At 47.6% G+C, this 18705-nt stretch overlaps 1 protein-coding gene across 1 annotated transcript in view; it reads left to right on the top strand.

Moving 5' to 3' along the window:
* Positions 1-18705, top strand: part of SPON1 (spondin 1) — a 318461-nt gene that overhangs the window by 285366 nt on the left and 14390 nt on the right. Inside the window, exons 7-13 of the mRNA XM_023230828.3 lie at positions 2506-2570; positions 13274-13475; positions 14410-14550; positions 15386-15461; positions 16479-16661; positions 18048-18218; positions 18302-18469. Coding sequence (XP_023086596.1) covers positions 2506-2570; positions 13274-13475; positions 14410-14550; positions 15386-15461; positions 16479-16661; positions 18048-18218; positions 18302-18469 — 1006 coding nt within the window. The remainder of the gene's footprint in view (positions 1-2505; positions 2571-13273; positions 13476-14409; positions 14551-15385; positions 15462-16478; positions 16662-18047; positions 18219-18301; positions 18470-18705) is intronic.

Raw genomic sequence — 18705 nt, 5'->3', positions numbered from 1 at the left:
GCAAAGGGATTGTCGTCAGACAGTATCTCGGATTTCGTTTTTATAAGTCTTGACCTGGTTTGCCATAATTTGAAGATATCCAACACTTTAAAAATCAAAAAAGAGAGATAAGATACATAGTATATGTAGTATATAGTATGTACTGATGGAGAGTTTCCTGTGATATGATATTAAGGAAATATTTTAAAGTCATGGTACAGAACAAGATATTCAGTATGACACAAATTTGGCGGGAAAGCTAAATATAATGCATGCACACACACACACACATCCTTACATGTGCATCGTAGAAGATTTGGAAAGATACACACCACGCTGTAATATTCTGGAAAGGGAGAAGGAGATAGAAGGCAGGGTCGCTGTTGAAGTAGACTGTGTTCAACATTTACATTGTGAGTTTCTGTGATGCTAAAGTTTTCCACAGTGTGTGTATTATTCTGGAATTAAAAATCAAAGAAAAAAAGTAGAGCAGAACTAGATGATGAGGACCACGTAAGCAAAACTCAGGAAGTAAGAAATTGTCATGGAAATTATGAGGAGCCTTTGAAGGGTTTTGGCAGGAGACAGATATGGTCAGATTTGCAGCAAGTGGAGGATGAACTGGGGGAAGCAAGAAGATACTGGAGATGGTGTGGCCAGAGGGGAGACTGTGGAAGGAGGTGAACACTGGAGGCCTCAGCCTGACTGGTGTCGGGGATGAAGGGATCTGGTGGTGTTCGGCATCCAGCTTAGGCACGCGTGAGCTGTGCCTTCAACCCAGGCCGGGCTGCTGGAGGAGGAGCAGGACTCTGAGGTCAGAGGAAGGGTTCAGCCATGAGGCATATGAGATGACTGGAGGAAAACCAGGTCTGGGGAGACACGGAGCTGGCACTCAGGAGATAGATAAGTTGTGTTCTCTTTGTGACTTCAGGATAAACAACTTCTCGGTCATTCAACAGGTATTTCTTAGGAGGGAAGAAGGGATACACTGTAAACAAATAAATATATTTTGCATGAGAAATGTAACTGCTCCGTTGGGAAATGCTTTGCCTGCAGACGTATGAATGTTGGGGTGTCTGTGCATCCGAAGATTTTTTTCATCTGATGCAAAGAGGGCACCCCAGGGAGCCTGAGCCTAGGTGGAGGCTGCAGGCTTCCTGGGTGCCTCACCGCTGCTGGCCTGTCTTTGTGGGCCCTTCTCCTCACTCAGGACTGTGTGTAGGAGCCCAGACCACACTGGGTCTGGCTCAGCCGCCTTCCTCTGCACCACCACCACCCCACAGCCCCTTTCCTGCATGGTAAGTGGGAAGCGCTGGACCAGAAAGCATTTTATAACCTCTGGGCCTGAGCCTCAGAGATAGCACTGTCCTCCTTCTTTCCAGTCTCCATGGGGCTGTGGGATTTTCTGGGCAAGGTACCCAACCAGGGAGAAGGTCACAGTGCATCCTAACTATATTCTAGGCACCTGCTGCCAGGCACGACTCTAAGGACTGTAGCCTTGTCGCCCTGAGCCAGCCAAGCAAGTCTCTTCCCCTGGAACTCAGGGATCTGTTCAGTTGGCAACAAAGCCCTTCCTTCCCCAGCTGGTGACATTCTGGAGTTTTCCACACACAATGGACTATTGTGTCTGAGCACTGCTGGGCCCGGGCCAGGGAAAGGGGTAATACAGGGCCAGCTGACTCTACTCTGGGGAAAGCTCCCCACCAAAGCTGAACTTCAGCCTGTGGAGGCCTCCAGCCTTGCAAAGATCATGGCACCCCTCATCCGCAGTGGGTAATTGAAAATAAAAAAACCCAACCAAACCTCAAAGTTAAGCAAGATCAACAAAGTTCTGATTTTTGCCCTATGATGCCCATTCAGTGCTTTCCTTCAGAATGTTAATTATCAAATTATTCCTCAAAAAATTACTTCAAGTTCTCCAGTTATCCCTAAAATAACTTTATCGTGCTTTATTCATCATCCAAAGCAAAACAGAGCCAGAGAACCTGAGGAGCACCACGGGTGTGGGGCCTCAGCTTTGTGCTGGCCTCCTCGTCCAAGGGAGTCTGATCCAGCCATGGGTCTCACCAGCAGGACAGGCCTTGGGGGGACAGTCCTCGGGGCCAGGTGTTAGCCACATTGCAGCTTCTGCTGACCCAGCTGGCCTGGAGCAGGCCCCACTCAGGGCCTAGACACAGAGCATGGCTCTGCCCTCTGGAATGGACACGACATGGGAGTCTGGCCAACCAAGGCAGAATCCAGGCCAGATCTCTGCTCTAGTGGGGAAGGGATGGGCTGAGCTGGAAACCAAAGGTATGACTCAGTGGCCCTTCAGTGTCCAGGACATACCTAGACACTCAGTCCCCTCTTCTGGTATCACTGAGGCCCCAGGGTTCCCCCATCCCAGAGAAAGGTGGCTCTAAACCCAGGCAGGAAGAGTTCCAACAGCAAGTGAGGGAGTGGGGTGAACGATGTCACCAGCTCAAAGCCCTGTTGTTCCCATGAGCCCTGCTCTGTTCACTAAATATTTGTGGTCCTTTTTTGCAGAGCGATGAGGTCCTCACCGTCATCAAAGCCAAAGCCCAGTGGCCAGCCTGGCAGCCTCTCAACGTGTAAGTAACACAAGTCCCTCGCCTGGCCTGTCTTATCCTAGCCCCTTCTCAAGGCCGCCTACCTAGTGGCCACCACATACCAGCTGTGCTGTTAAAGTTAGCAGTACTTCTCCATTAACAAGCAGGCAAGATGGTTTCTCGGTGCAGAGCATCACACCTGCCCTATCTTCTCAAGGATGCAGGCTCAGGCTCTGTTTTTCCCCAATGGCCTTCATACCACAGTGGACCCAACTCAGATGTGAGGATTAACTGTTCTGTGTTCACCAATGTTCTCAGCCACAACAGACCGAACATGCCTCACCCTCAGAGCATACAGGTTATACTCACGCTTAGCCAGTCTGACGTATGGAAAGTCAGATTTACCCTGCGTTCCATTCTCAGTCCCATTTCTTTTCTGTCTCCTCTATCCCATAGAGATTTTATCTGCCCTTGAGTCAGGTGACTAGGCGTATGCTGACAGTCTCCAAAACTACCTCCTGCCAAATGGATGGATAGATAGATACAGTGGTGTATCCATCCGGTTTTTGGACACCTCTCCGTGAATGATCCACCTGGACCTTAAACTCGTCATGTCCCAAATGGGTCCCATCACCTTCAACAAACCTGCTGTTCTCCATGTGGAGAAATATTGAAAGTACAGTGAGTCTCAAAGCCCTGTGGATTCTGCCTTCTGAGCAGCTCACAAATCAGTCCTTACTTGGCTGTTCTCCTCCCCTTCCTTCAAGCCATCACCCTTTCTCACCTGCACCACGTCACCTCTTTCCTTTGCTGTAGTCTCCCTCAGTCCAATTCCTCATCCACAGTTACTAGAGCGATCTTTTAAGAATTCAAATCTTGGCCAGGTGCAGTGGCTCACGCTGTAATCCCAGCGTTTTAGGAAGCCAAGGCAGGCGGATCATGAGGTCAGTAGATTGAGACCATCCCGGCCAACATGGTGAAACCCAGTCTCTACTAAAAATATAAAGATTAGCTGGGCATGGTGGCACATGTCTGTAATCCCAGCTACTCAGGAGGCTGAGGCAGGAGAATCACTTGAAACAGGGAATCGGAGGTTGCAGTGAGCCGAGATTGCACCACTGCACTCCAGCCTGGTGACAGCGTGAGAATCCGTCTCAAAAAAAAATAAAATCCAAATCCTCCGGCCAGCCTGGGTAACATGGTGAAACCCTGCTTCTACTAAAAATACAAAAAACTAGCTGGGCATGGTGGCGCATGCCTGTAGTCCCACCTACTCAGGAGGCTGAAGTAGGAGCATCACCTGGGCCCAGGGAGTCAAGCAGCAGGGAGGCGTGATCGCGCCACTGTACTCCAGCCTAGGTGATAGGAGTAAGACTCTGTCTCAACAACAACAAAAAATAATCCAAATCTGTTGTGTCCTCTCCTTCTTCGTCCCTCTGTGACCTCTCTTAGTGTCAAGATCAAGTCCACACTCCTTAGTTTAGTGTGCACAGGTGGGCGAAACACACGTCAGGGTTCGTCTCCTGGCCTCCCCACGCTGTACCTCATGCAGGCCGCCCTGAATCCTGGGCAGTTCCTTGAACAAGCCTTGATTCTGCGTATCCTTTAAAGATGCAAGGCCTGGAGCAGAAGAAGCTCCTGACTGACCCCACGAAGATGGTTTATGAAGAAGCTTTGGCCAGGCCCTCTAGGGAGTAATCTACATCCATTAACACCGACATTGAAGACAGCAGCAACATGAGCAATGTGTGAGACACTGCTCAGTGGGAGAAAAGGTGAAATCCACAGGATAGGAAGGGAGGAAAGTGCTGGACATTCAAAAGGAAGATGCCCCAGGATAGGGCAGCTGGAGTGAGGGAGGAGGAGTGCTCATAGCTGACTGGCTGGGAACACAGAAACTATGGCGAGGCACCTGATACCTGCTCATTTAACCATTCGGCAAACTAATGGCCCATCCCCTACTGTGCGCCAGCCCTGCACACGCAGTCCTAGTTCTCTGGAACACTCAGCCAGAGGGGAGACAGACAACAGAAAAAGTTGTGCCACTCCAGGTCTTCTCTTTGCACAAGTCCAGGCAGCACCATACAACCTGAATATATAAAATATATAATGTCATCATGGCAGCCTTGTAAACTCCAAGGGGATACATGTTAGGGTGAGGAGTGGCTCTGGAGCCCCAGAGCAGGGGCAGAACCCCCTCCTGCTGTATGCAGGAGGGACATGGGGCTGCGCCTGAAAGGTGTTCCTTGCGCTGGTCAGGACTGGCCCAGGTTTGGGTGGAGCTGAGGCTCTGAGTGGAGGCCTGAGGAGGGAAAAAGAGACCAACACTCAGACAGCTGGCCCAGGGCAGCCCAGCTGGCTGCATGGAGGCCTTTTCTAGCCTGCTGTGAGCTCTAAGCCTTGCTCTGGATCCTCCCTAAGGAAGCTCACACCAGGGCAGGAGAAAACCCACCCAGCCCAGGAAATGCCTTGCCCTCCAAGAGAAGCGACACGAGGGAGGGCCTGCCCAAGGCGCTCTCCTGGCAGATGCACCTTTGCCCATCTCATACCTGTCCTACCAAAAAACAACGATGTGAATTCACAAAAGCCCTCAGTGCCCTTTGCATAATTAACATCACTTACCAGTCGGGTCACCCTGAATATCCTTACTCTACTGTCTCTTCATTCTCCCAGTTCCTCGGCTCCCAGAACCTATGTGTAAAGAACCCCTCACTTCTGGTCCTCTAAGTGGGCAGGGGATCAAAGGAAGGTAGGGGTAGGGAGAGTTTGTAGGTACCAATTTTTGCACCATTAAGGAATCTTTCTACCGGTTTTCTCTTGAGGAGCCTGGGCTTAGGAAGATGTAAACTACAAATCAAAGCACATTCAGGAAAGAGATAGGAAGGGAGGGACAGAGGAAAGAGAGAGCAGTCCTTTTACTTTCAGCATCTCCTTGGGTCCAAGTAGGCACTGACATTTATTATCCCTTTTAATCCTAATAACCATGAGGTAGGTATTGCAATGTCCATTTTACCAATGACCAAACTACTGAGACTCAGAGGTCATATGACACCAAGGGTGGATACAGAATGCCGACAGTACCCGGCTGATTCTAATGCCTGTGCTTTTCACTAGAACAAGATCCTCCCAATTAAGTAACAATTCATTCATATTCCCATGTTTAAATTACTGAAGACATATATACCTGCCAATGAGCCTTCTGATTGGCATGAAATTAACAATGTGACCACACCAAATGGTCTCACACCTACCCCAAAACAAACAAAATCTGACTTTCACTTACCCTGATCCTATCAAGGAAGATTGAAACATCCTTGATAGGAGGGTCCCCCAAAAAAAAGTCCTGTGAAAGGTGCTTAGGGCAACTGTGGTGAGCACAGCACAGTTCCTTATGGAGATTACAATTCAGTGGGGAAGAGATATTTGCTAAATGATCACGCAAATAAATGTGACACATCTATGAAGGAAAGACATAAAGTGCCATGACAGTGCCTGGGGGTTAGAGATAGCTTCCCCCTAAAAAGGCAGTGAAGCTAAGATCTAAGGAAGCAGTAGGAGTTAACTAAGCAAAGAAGAAAAGGGGAGAACATTCTAGAAAATCTGGAGAGACTATCATGTGCAAAGGCCCTGTAATGAAGAGGGAGTAGAGTATGTCTAAGGCACTAAAAGGCTTTGGTCTAACTAGATCCAGAAATCAAAGACGAGTTTGGTGTGAGGCCAAGCCATGTGACATTTGAAATTTTTTATTTGAATTTTTGCATTAAAAGTAATGAGTAAGACCAGGGGCAGTGGCTCACACCTGTAATCTTAACACTTTGGGAGGTGGAGGCAGGAGGCTAACTCGAGCCCAGGAGTTTGAGAACAGCCTGGGCAACGAAGCAAGATCCCCATCTCTATAAAAAGTTTAAAAAATTTGCCAGGCATAGTGGCATGTGCCTGTGGTCTCAGCTACCTGAGAGGCTGAGGCAGGAGGATCACTTTAGCCAAGGAGGTTGAGGCTGCAATGAGCCATGCAGAGCGAGACCCTGTCTCAAATAATAATAATGGTAAATCATTGAAGGGTTTTAAGCACAAGGATGACATGATCATATTTGCACTAAAAAATAAAAAGCAATTGCAACACTTTGGCCCCTGTGTGAAAGGGTAGATGTGGCGAGCCCAGTGAGGGGGGCTACTACAGAAAACCCGAGAGAATTCACTGTGACTTCACTAGGATGGTGGTGGTGGCGGAAATGGAGCGAGGTACGGAGATGTGCGAGACACGTAAAATCAACAGGCTGTGGCGATAGGTGGAATCAGGAGGCAGAGAAAGAGCAGTCAAGATGTTTCCCATGTGTCTGGCTGGCATAACGAAGGAGCTGGTGAAGCCACTGATAAGGCTGAAAACGTTAGATGAAGTTCGGTGGGAAAGATCATGGGATCAGTTCTAAATGTATGTTGTTAAGATGTATTCAAGATTTCCAATTAGAGGTGTTAAGTATACAGTTGCCTAGATAGCTCTGGAACTCACGGCAAGAATTCTGCGCTGAGATCTAAAATTGGGAGTCCTCAAGAAATGGGAGACAATCAATGCCAAGGGCATAAGAATAGGAATCAAGGGCTTAGGACTGAGTTCCAAAGATCTCTACTGTTGAATGTTGAGGAATCTTGCCTGCAAAGGAGCAGCAAAGAAATCGATAAGGAAGCTTGGTATGGAGAAATCCAGGGGAACAAAGTGTTTGAGGCAGGTGGTCGACTGTGCCCAATGCAGCCGAGAAAACAAGAAAGATCAGGGCTGCAGGAAGCCCTTTGGGTTTATCGACAGGAAGGTCATCAGTGACTTTTGGAGAATCCTTTCTGCTGAGTGATGAGGGGGAAAAACAGCCCAGAGCGGGTGAACTGTGAACAGAGCATGAGGTTACGGAGTCAGCAAGTACAGACCTCTCTTCTGTGAAGTTTGCTATGAAAGAAGAGAACCTGGCTCCAAGGGAATGAAAGAGCCAAAGAGCATTTTATTTTTCTTTTTTAAGATGGGAGAGACTTTCTGAAAAACTGAAATGAATATTTTCGGACAGCTTCCCACATTTCACCTACCCCTCAGACTTCCTGAGGCCCCAGTGGAACAAAATTAATTGATGGCAAACACTCAGACCTCCCAAACACCTAAAACCTCTGCACTCAATGCTACCAGCTTGTTAAGGGAAAGGAATTTTCCTTTGATTTTCCCATACCCCAGTCTCCCCTTTCCTCTTCCAAATCTCATTAGGAAGTCAAATTAGGAAGCCTACATGCAGCCAAGTTTTGTTTTGCAGAAACAGCCCTGCCCCTCTTTGCTGAGCCTGCCTGATTGAGGTTAATGGGATTCCAGCCTCCCTCCGCCCCGTGGAAAGCCAGGGTGACCTACTTTGCAAGGTCCTGCCCGTTGAAACCGACTTGTTTTTCAATGATCTGCATCTTTATCCCCAGGACCACTTCTCAAAGGACAGCCATGAATGAGCAAATTAGCTGCTGACTTGTTTAGCTCAATAAATCAAGCTGTGGCTCCGACAGCCCAGGGCGCAGGTAGAGACAGGAAAGGCAAACTCTGAACAAAACCCACATCCTTCCCTAGTTCCTCTGGCGCCTAAGTAGAAAATGCCCAGATTTCCTACAAATCAATTCTGAATGTCCATCATCTGGTTCCTGCAACTGCATCTGAATGGTAAGAATCACTGGAACTTTTACAAATAATTTTTATTTCCTTTCTTATAATGAATCCTGCAAACCACTGTCATCACCTTAAATTATTTCCAGGCACTCTGCCAGATTAACATTGATTAGACAAAGGTCGTGTTTGTGAGGCCAGTGGAGTAGAGACATGGTCACCTTCCGCAGAAATCCAAAGCCACCTTCCCCGGGAGGCCCGAGACATCTTTCTCTTAAATCAGGGCTGGAAGAGTCAGGGAGAGCAACACCTGCACAGGTCCATCGAGGTCCTCGGGGTGCTAAAGGAAGATGGGCCTTGGACAGAGGAGCAGGTGGTAGATCTAAGCATCCAGATGGACCTGGAGTCCTGGATGCCTCCTGGTTATAAACACAGCGTTTTCCAATGCTGCAGGAACCTCTCTCAAACCTTTCTCCACACACACCCCTGCAGGACTTCAGCCTAGCGAATGACTTTGACGCCCTCTTGTGGCCATATTGAGTTTTTGCAACTCTGAAAATTCGGATTTTTGAAAACACTGGTTGAGAGACAGAACACAGCATGAGTGGTTTAGGAAACCCTCCTGAGTCTCACTGGTGTGGATCTGTAATTTAGGAGGGGATTGTAAGTCTCTGGAAGCAGTTTCAAAATCCTTTCTTACCTCTTTTCTTTTATGGTGTTTTGGAACATTTTGTTCGGAAAAGTTGAATGAGAAGGAAATCAACCTCTACCAAGCCCTGTTATGTGTCCCTCACAATGATAAGCAATTTTCTCACAATAAAACCTTGGGGTAGGATGATGACGCTCCCATTTGGCAGTGTAGTAACTGCAAAGAAAGGTGAGGTGGAGGCCCCCATCACATAGCTATGAAATAAACAGCTGATTCGAATCCAGCTCTGACTGTCCCCAGGGCCCTGGGTTCTTCCCTCCACACCATACTGCCTCTCCACATGTAGAAAGAGGAAACATTTCTCTGGGTCTTCATATCTAATGTGAATTGTCTGTTCATAACTTTTCTTTATCTAGTGGGATCTTTTTCTACATACTTGGATTAGCTCTGTACATAGTATAGATATTAAGACTTTGTCAGTCACACTCAGTGGAGACATTTTTTGCCAGCATGTCATTTTTCTCTCCAATTCAGTACTGCCATTTTCATGTTACAGATGTTTTTCATTGACAGATAATTCCTTTATTATTGCTTGTATTGTTTCAAAGTTGAAAAAATTAATATTTCTCTAATAGATCTGAAAGCTTTATTTTTTTCTATGATCTGGTTATTTTCTATCTGACTCTGAGTCTGGTTTTTTTTTGTTTGTTTGTTTTTTTCTTGTGTGGTATATTAAATGTGAATCCAGTAATTTTTTTGCTACAGTTAACTTAGCCCAACCCCACTTGTTGTACAATCTTTTCTTTACCCCTAATTTGAAAAGCCTGTTCTGTATAGTCCTTATATATAGTTTCTGGGATCCCCTATCTGTGTTGCTGATTTATATTTCTATCTTATCTGAATATCATGCTATTTTGTCTATCATGCTTTATCATACACTCTGGGATATGGTATAGCTAGATCAACTCTCTGTGCTAGAATGTGGATACAAGTCTAAGTCCCAGATAGGAAGATGAAACCAAATTGACAGAATGTCATATACTGGAAGACATGGCATATACAAAAGCATAAATATGAATTTTTATGACATTTTGAACAAATTAAAGCACTTCAGTCCTATCTAGCATTTTCTAAGGAAAACTCATATAGATTCTTATTCATTTCATTTTTATTTTAGAATAAATACTTTGAAGTGATGCTTAATTAAATTTGAAGGTCAAAGGGAAATACAAGAGCTCCATGTTCATGTCTTAGATTAATTCATTTACTTCAACAAACATTTGAAGAGAATCCATGGCATCCAAGTTCTAAGCCGGACATTAGGATATAGCTATGAACAGGACAGAAATGGTTTTCACTCTTTTGGAACCTGATGTGGAAGGCAGATGTTAACAAGAAATTCGAAAGCAAGAGTAAGTTCAGCATGCTATGGGGAGGTAGAATAGGAGTTCTAAGCAATTTGGGGAGAGGTCAGGAAATACTTCCTCCAGGAAGTGTTACATAAACGGGGTCAGGGAGGGATTCTCCAGCTGCAGGGCATATCTGAAGATGCTAGAAAATTGTTCTCAGACCCTTATAGATTCAAATTTACTCTGTCACCGTGTGATCAGCCATGTGACTTCACGGTCAGGAATTGGCTGCCCCATGTTTCCCACATCTTGAAACATTTACCAGGGTCTAGAGGGTACGTCACTTCGGCTACAGACTTGGATACAATAGATTGGGCCAAAATGCCTTCGCTGAGAATGATTTCCACAAGGCCTTGGTCTCAGATGGTTACACCCATTGGCTGAGCAGGTTTCAGGGCAGTATGTTAGGGTGGCAGTTGGTTTACTTTCTACAGCTCTGGATTAGAACTGCTTTTGTCCCCTTAGATTGCCATTGTGAATAGAGTCACCCATGGGGTACAGGATATGAATGATTAATCTGGCCTCAAATCACATACTTAGGAAGACAGGAAGGCAATAGATGGAGCGGTCAGTCTCTATAACAATGGAAGAGGAAACCTGCCTCCTAGGGGACTGCTGGACGCCCCCAGAGGGCAGCCGCAGCCAGGTGCCAGTGCTGTCTGCTCAGCAGTTACTAGAAGGCAGACAAGAACCCTGTCCTGTGAGTCCCTAGATGAGGTAATGGCACACCTCCATAGACTGCAATCCTTGTGTGAACCAGGTCTTTAAAGAAGCTGTTAAAATCACTGACTTACATGCCAGAAAATGCACACGTGGGAAAAGGAAATTAAACCCCCTGATTTGTGCCTAAGTAGCTGAGGATGTCATTGCAATACTTTAGCAGTTTATAAAGGCTTCCTAATAAAGCATCTCATTTGATCCTGACAGCAACACTGCAGGTATATATTGCTAGATGAAGATATTGAGATTTGAAGAGGGTGAGCCACTTGCCCAAGATCTAAAGCTAGGAAGTGGAGGAGCTCAAGTCATCATCTGTATATTTGTTCAGTTGGCCCACTGGACACCTAGGTCCTAGGGTGCAGCTATAAAACATAGAGTTCCTTCAAGGAACTCCCAGTCTAAGTTGGGGAGAGGAAACAGTGAGGAAGTGATTGCATTCCTGGGGTCTGGCTATAGAGACCTGCACAGAATGTGGGAAATTCAGCGCTATGTACTTGCCTCAGCTGAAGGCAAGACCTGTGCAGAGTGTGGGAATCTGGCGCTATATACTTGCCTCAGCCGAAGGCAGGCAGAAAGGCCGCTCGAAGAGGTGACATGATCTGAGGCTTGAAAGATGAGTGGACCCAGCATTCTCAAGCTTGAGGTATATTAAAATCTGGAGGGATTATTAAATTGCTGGGTCCTACCCCAAGTCTCTAATTCAGCAAATCTAGGGTGGGGCTCAAGAATCTGTATTTCCTTCAAGTTCCTAGAGGTTGCTGATGCTGCTGGTCCAAGGACCACACTTTTCCAATCATTGAAGAGCTTGCCCAATAGATGCAAGTACAAGTGGAACCTGCAGCTGACTTGCAGCTAGGCTTGCCTGTCAGGGCCCAGGGAGCTTCTTAGGTAGCATGTAGGGCGGGATAAGGGAGCGGGTGCATGGGAGGCAGCAAGAGGACCTTGTCAGTCAACGGATGCCAAAGCCAGGGCTCAGGCCAGGTTCTTCTCCACTCCTGTGCCAGAACCTAGACTGGCATCAGGCTAAAATGGAAAGTCCACTCGGGAAGTGTTTTCTTCCCACCTGTCCCCTTTCTGATCTCCATACGACCCTATGGTGCTTCTTTCAATAACACTAATGGTGATAAGAGTTCTAGGGCCAGGTACTAGGCTTAGTACTGTCTGCAACCTAGCTCATTTGAAATTCACAGGAACCCTTTGGAGTAGAAATACGTGATCATCATTTTAAAGATTTGGACACTGAGACACAGAAAGGTTTGGTAATCTGCCCAAGGACACACAGCTGTAAGAGGTGATACCAGAGCCCAAGGGGCCCAGTTTCCCAGCCCCAGTCGGGTTTGCAGTCATTGCTTTCTGGAGCCAGGTGAGGGCAGCCAGAAGCAGCTGGTCCCAACAGAGGCACAGGGACTTCTAGACAGCTGAGGCAGAGCAGCTGCCAGCTGGACTGAACAGAACAGTTTGTCTCTGGCCAAGGATTCCCCGTGATTAGCAGCCTGGGGGTGCAGAGTCAGGCCAAGCTGCCTTCAAGTCTCAGCTGCCTCCTAGTTGTGTCTCTTAGTTCATTAACCACTTATTCACTTTCATGGCCTCTCTACGAGACAGGATAAGAATTCTAACCCCACAGGATTGCCATGAGGGGAAAATGAAATAATATGGGACTGCCACCCACTGTGTGCCCTGTGAATGTGACTCTTTCCTTCCCAGCCACTCTGAGTGGTTGCTGCCGTGTATCTCACAAGGTCCCAGCCATTCCTGAGAATCTGAGTGACACAAAGAGATAGAGGTTGAAGAGCAGCCTCCGATAGCTTAGACTCAGGATGTTATTCCCAGCAACCGGGGGTATCGGCCAAAGGTCTCTGACTCTACAGCTGGTCCCTGCTCCCCAGCTGTGAGCCGATGGGTACAGTCTGGAGCTGGACAGCGCCTGCCTTCTGAGGACAATGGAAACAGGAAGTTGGGGGAGATGACCCCTCTGATGGGAGGTTGAGTTGCAAGGATCACTTGAGCCCAGAAGTTTGAGGCAGCAGTGAGCCATGATCATACCACTGCACTCCAGCCTGGGTGACAGAGCAAGACTCTGTCTCTGAAAGAAAAAAGAAAAAAGAAAAAAGAAATACTCGATAGGGTGGTAGTATATGGTTCTCTCCACGTTTCTTCAATGGATGGGCTCATGACAGAGAAGGGTATAAACCCGTCGTGGCCAAAGGCAGAGTTCAGTGGGAGACCACAAATCTGAATACTCTCTGTCCCTCTCATTCTTCATCCATAATCCAGGCAGATTTCCCTCAGAGTGAGGACCAGCCCCCAGAACTCTAATATAATGGTCTCTGTATTTCATTTCCAGGAGAGCAGCACCTTCAGCTGAATTTTCTGTGGACAGAACTCGCCATTTAATGTCCTTCCTGACCATGATGGGCCCCAGTCCCGATTGGAACGTAGGCTTATCTGCAGAAGATCTGTGCACCAAGGAATGTGGCTGGGTCCAGAAGGTGGTGCAAGACCTGATTCCCTGGGATGCTGGCACCGACAGCGGGGTGACCTATGAGGTATGTGTGTGCCTGGAGTGGTGAGTGGCAAACTTCCCTAGCACCTTCTCCTTGCCCAGCCCCATCCTGAGGGACACAGAGGAGATCTGACCCAGGCTCTGTCCTAGGTGAACTTTCAGTCTGGCTGGGGAGGACGGCATGGTCTCATCATCACATGTGGTGTGATATGGGCTCTTGGAAGTGTCTGTGCAGTGGCCAGGAGAGCATGGAGAGGGAAAGTGCTAAAGAGCAGTTCCCAAGTGAGCAGGGGACAGCATTCCAAAACCACGATGGCAAGAGCGAAGGTTTCTGGACAGCTGGGCTAAAGAGTTTGCATTCTGTCCTGAATGTCGTATTTCTCTGATATGATCAATTGCATTGAAATCTGGAGCCATCAGAAAACCAATGGGAAAACAATCTAGAAGAACAGACATCTGCAATCTATGGTTTGGAAGACAAATCTGCCCTACCATGTGATTTGTCAATAAAGGTTTCAAAGCCAGCTATACTCCTCCAAGTACATATTATCTGCGGCTGTTTTCCCACTACCACAGCTGAGTTGAGTATTAGCAACAGACACAGTATGGTTCACAAAGCCTAAAATATGTAGCATCTGACCCTCTACAGAAAAAAAGTTTTCCAATGCCTGGTCTATTAGAAAGACTTTGGGATTCAGGCCAACCCGGCTCAGCCATTTCCTAGCTTGGATGGCCTCTCTGAAACTTGGCTTCTTCATCTGAGCACAATCCTACCATGTATATGGAAGAATTTTAAAATACAGTTCTAGAATTTTCCCAGCACAGTATATGGCATGAACACAATTCCATAAATATAAATAGTAGTTAAACTTGTCAAATTCCTATTAAGGACTTTGCTCTGATACATGTAACAAATGGCTTTTGTGGGTTTTCCCAATTTTATTTCTTACTCTCTACCTCTGTGTGTTTTCTTGCAGTCACCCAACAAGCCCACCATTCCCCAGGAGAAAATCCGGCCCCTGACGAGCCTGGACCATCCTCAGAGTCCTTTCTACGACCCAGAGGGTGGGTCCATCACTCAAGTAGCCAGAGTTGTCATCGAGAGAATCGCACGGAAGGTACTGGGTTAGAGCCCACTCTGGCATCGACCCTTCCTGGCAGGAGTGCCAGGGAGATTGCACACCTTTCTGCTCTAGAATCATGGAGTCCCTGGCAGAAAGCACCTCAGGATATGGAATTCCTGGGCCTCCCTGGGTTTCTAACACGCAAATTATTTCATAAGATGAAAATAAGCAGGCCAGGCACGGTGGCTCACGCCTGTAATCCCAGCCCTTTGGGAGGCCGAGGTGGGCAGATCACCTGAGGTCAGGAATTCAAGACCAGCCTGGCCAACATGGTGAAACCACATCTCTACTAAAAATACAAAAATTGACTGGGCCTGGTGGCAGGCGCCTGTAATTCCAGCTACTCGGGAGGCTGAGGCAGGAGAATCACTTGAACCCTGGAGGTGGAGGTTACAGTGAGCTGAGATTGTGCCATTGCACTCCAGCCTGGGTGACAAGAGCAAAACTCCATCTCAAAAAAAGAAAAAAAAAAAATAAAATGAGCAAAATGAGCAAAATGAACTCAGCAGTGAGGCCCAGTGCTCAAATGAACAATTTGATCCAGGCAAATTGGTTTCATTGTGAGTTCCGTAATTGATTACTAATGTCTCCCATGGGCCAGGAACTGGGGAGTGCTGGTACCCAAGTTATGTATTTATCATCTCTGGTTAGCCATTTCTGCTTTCTTGGCATTTCTTTCTCAGGCAGATTGTAAATGTTGGCCCAGAACTTTGCCATGGCATACGATTTGTATACAGAATGGGCATTAGATTTTAGTCCTCTTTCATCTTCACACTACACATTCCCTTCTTTCGCTATGTGAGCCCTCCAAGTAAAATTCCTTTTGCAGGGGGAACAATGCAATATTGTACCTGACAATGTCGATGATATTGTAGCTGACCTGGCTCCAGAAGAGAAAGATGAAGGTACGTTGTTTTCTTTTATTGCAGGTGGCAACATAAATTGGCACAACCCTTTGAGAAAGCAATTTGCTAACCTGTTTTAAGAACCATAAACCATGTGCTTTGACTTGGTAATCCTATCTCTGAGGATTTCTCCTCAAGAAATAATCAAAAACAAGGCCAAGGTTAGGCATAAAGCATAAGGGAATTGGTGAAGATATGACATCAGAATATATACTCAACAACATCAGGCCTTTAAAACAATCATGTAAATCTCGTTTGAATGGGCTTCGCAGGATTCAGACTACTCTCTGCTTCGATTCTCAGGCCAGTCTAGAAGGCAGGTGTGGATACATTCACTTTCCCAGCAAGCAAAGAAAGGCCCAGATCTTACAGTCAGGAGGGAGCACAGAGTAATGGTTCAAGCTCAAGTTTTCTTATGGGATCTGGAGCCAGACAACCTGGACTCTCAGTAGACATGTGATCTTGGGCAAGAAGCTAACCTTTCTGTCTCAGTTTCCTTGACAGTCAAATGGGGATGATAAAAGAACCTGCTTCATACAGTTGTGAGAATTAAATGGGATAAAACATGTAAGGCTCTTAGAATGGTGCTGGTACATGATAAGTACTCAATGAATAGCGGCTGCTTTTATTCTTATCATGAAAACTGTGTATGGGATCATTGGGAAGATGAAGCCATGGCATGAAAACAAGCCTTGAGCTTTTCAAAATTGCCTACAATGAGCATGCATGTGTGTGGAAACAATGCCAAGATGAGGGACTGAAAATGAGAAGAAGTTCATGTATTGAGAGGAAGGGATAATAAGAATCATTCTGCACATTTAGATATTTATTAGCAAGATGTTAAACTGTCATCTTTAAAGGGAAGTGAATGGCTGCTTCCATCCCAGGAGCACGCAGGCCCACCGAGGCCAGTCTGGCAGCATGGCTTTTCTTGTTCCCAGATGAGCCAGTATGGGGAGAGGGCCAGTGGCAGCTCCCATAGGCTCCCAGGGAAAACATGTCAAACACTCTTTCCAGATGACACCCCTGAAACCTGCATCTACTCCAACTGGTCCCCATGGTCCGCCTGCAGCTCCTCCACCTGCGACAAAGGCAAGAGGATGCGACAGCGCATGCTGAAGGCACAGCTGGACCTCAGCGTCCCCTGCCCCGACACCCAGGACTTCCAGCCCTGCATGGGCCCTGGCTGCAGTGACGAAGGTGAGGAGACAACCCAGACCAGCCAGGGGCTTGCAGGAGTTCAGGAAGGGAGGGTCTGCCCAGCAGTCAGACAGTGTCCCTGGTGAGGGCACAAGGACCCTGACAGTAGATGTCAGTGGGGTCCACCTTGGGCAGACTCTTATCTGCAACAGTATCTTGAGGGCTCTAAACACAGAACCTCTCTTATGACATCAAAGGAATTCTTGAGATTGACTGACCACCCCCCCTTCTTTTACTGAAGAACTAACAAACATAGATACATCTTATGACAAGTTACAGATAACACATAGCCTGCTTCTGGGCCTTAACTCCAATCTCTTCTTAAGGAGTCTGTTAACAGATCAGCCCAGATTGAATCTAGATCCATTGCCCTAATTCTGTCATTTACGGCCCCTCATCTGTGTTCTACCTCAGCGTGAGTCAGAGCACTCTCACTTCTTTGTGTCAGGACGTTCGGGCTGATTGCAGAAATTCTCAGTCTCTCTATTTGCAACAGCGCAAAGGTCAGGCTTTAAGTATAATCTTGCAACATCATGCAATCATGATGGCTCAAGCTGCAAGACTGCACTAAGCTGATTGCTGTGCAAAGGTCGGCTGTCTGCTTCCCAAGCCATGACCCCTTTCTCTGCCTGATAGATCTACGCTACTCATGCCCTGATCTTACAGATGCAATAAGGCAATGGGAAGGTATGGTTAGGCTGGACTGGTGTATGGCAGGGAAAAAAACCACTTCCAAGCTGAGGATAGAGAAAGCAAGCGTATCCCATGCAGGTCATTAATTCCTTGGCTCTGCCTAGGGGGAGGCTCTTAAGTACCTCTCCCAGCGCTGCACTTTCATGGTGGTTTATTGCTAGCTCGTTTTGCCCACAATAAGCACTTTGGAGGGGAGTAAACCCTCCCATAGACAAGTCATTCCTACAAACAGGCGGGAGGAAAGCTGGGACTGGCCTGCCAACATTGAAGGCTCTCTTGGGGCTGGGACTGGGGCGCTGTCTAAGCTGAGGAGCTGAGGTCCTTAACCTCCCCCTCCACAGGGAAGGATTGTTCCTCATACAAATGGATTATGATTTATCTTAAATTATATGTGGATCAAATTATATCTTATCTTAGATATATGTGTGTCTACATTTTTTAAACACTCTCCTTTTCCATACAAGCATCTTTCAAAAGTATTTTCATGAGATAAGGAGTAATTCTGAGTGTTCCATGCACCTGGAAAAGAGGCATTTCCTCTTAGAGAATTTTGCCGGTTTGAGGATTTAGACCTCTTAGGCGTGCTGACATCCTCAACTGCCTAACTCTTGATTCCCACTGGCGGGAAGTTCCCGCCGCGCGGCCTGGCGGGCGCCCCCGCCACTGCTGCAGCGTGCACTCGGTATGTTGCAGACGGCTCCACCTGCACTATGTCCGAGTGGATCACCTGGTCGCCCTGCAGCATCTCCTGCGGGACGGGCATGAGGTCCCGGGAGAGGTACGTGAAGCAGTTCCCAGAGGACGGCTCCGTGTGCACGCTGCCCACTGAGGAAACGGAGAAGTGCACAGTCAACGAGGAGTGCTGTGAGTGGGGGCCCCGGGCGGGCGGGCGGGCAAGCAGGTCGGGGAGGCAGCAGGTGCGACTCCAATGCTGCCGGCCTCCCCAGCTCCCAGCAGCTGCCTGATGACCGAGTGGGGCGAGTGGGACGAGTGCAGCGCCACCTGCGGCATGGGCATGAAGAAACGGCACCGCATGATCAAGATGAGCCCCGCAGATGGCTCCATGTGCAAGGCCGAGACGTCCCAGGCAGAGAAGTGCATGATGCCCGAGTGCCGTGAGTGGGAGCGGGGGTGGGCTTGAAGGAGGCCACCGGGGACAGGCGTGGAGGGCCATAGCATCCACTATTACCACCATGAAGGTCGGAGGCTGAGCAGGAGGAAAACTTGGCCCACAGTCCTTGCCGGGCACTGCTGGGAGCCAGATGAGAGCCATAGGTGTGTGGATATCAACCAGACCCAGAGAGAGTAACCCCCATTGGGGGACATTCTAAGCAATGCTGGGGTGGCAAAC

Source organism: Piliocolobus tephrosceles, chromosome 13, assembly GCF_002776525.5.
Source record: "Piliocolobus tephrosceles isolate RC106 chromosome 13, ASM277652v3, whole genome shotgun sequence".
NCBI lineage: Eukaryota > Metazoa > Chordata > Mammalia > Primates > Cercopithecidae > Piliocolobus > Piliocolobus tephrosceles.
Note: the sequence above shows the minus strand (reverse complement) of the source record. Positions and strands in the feature narration are given on the sequence as shown.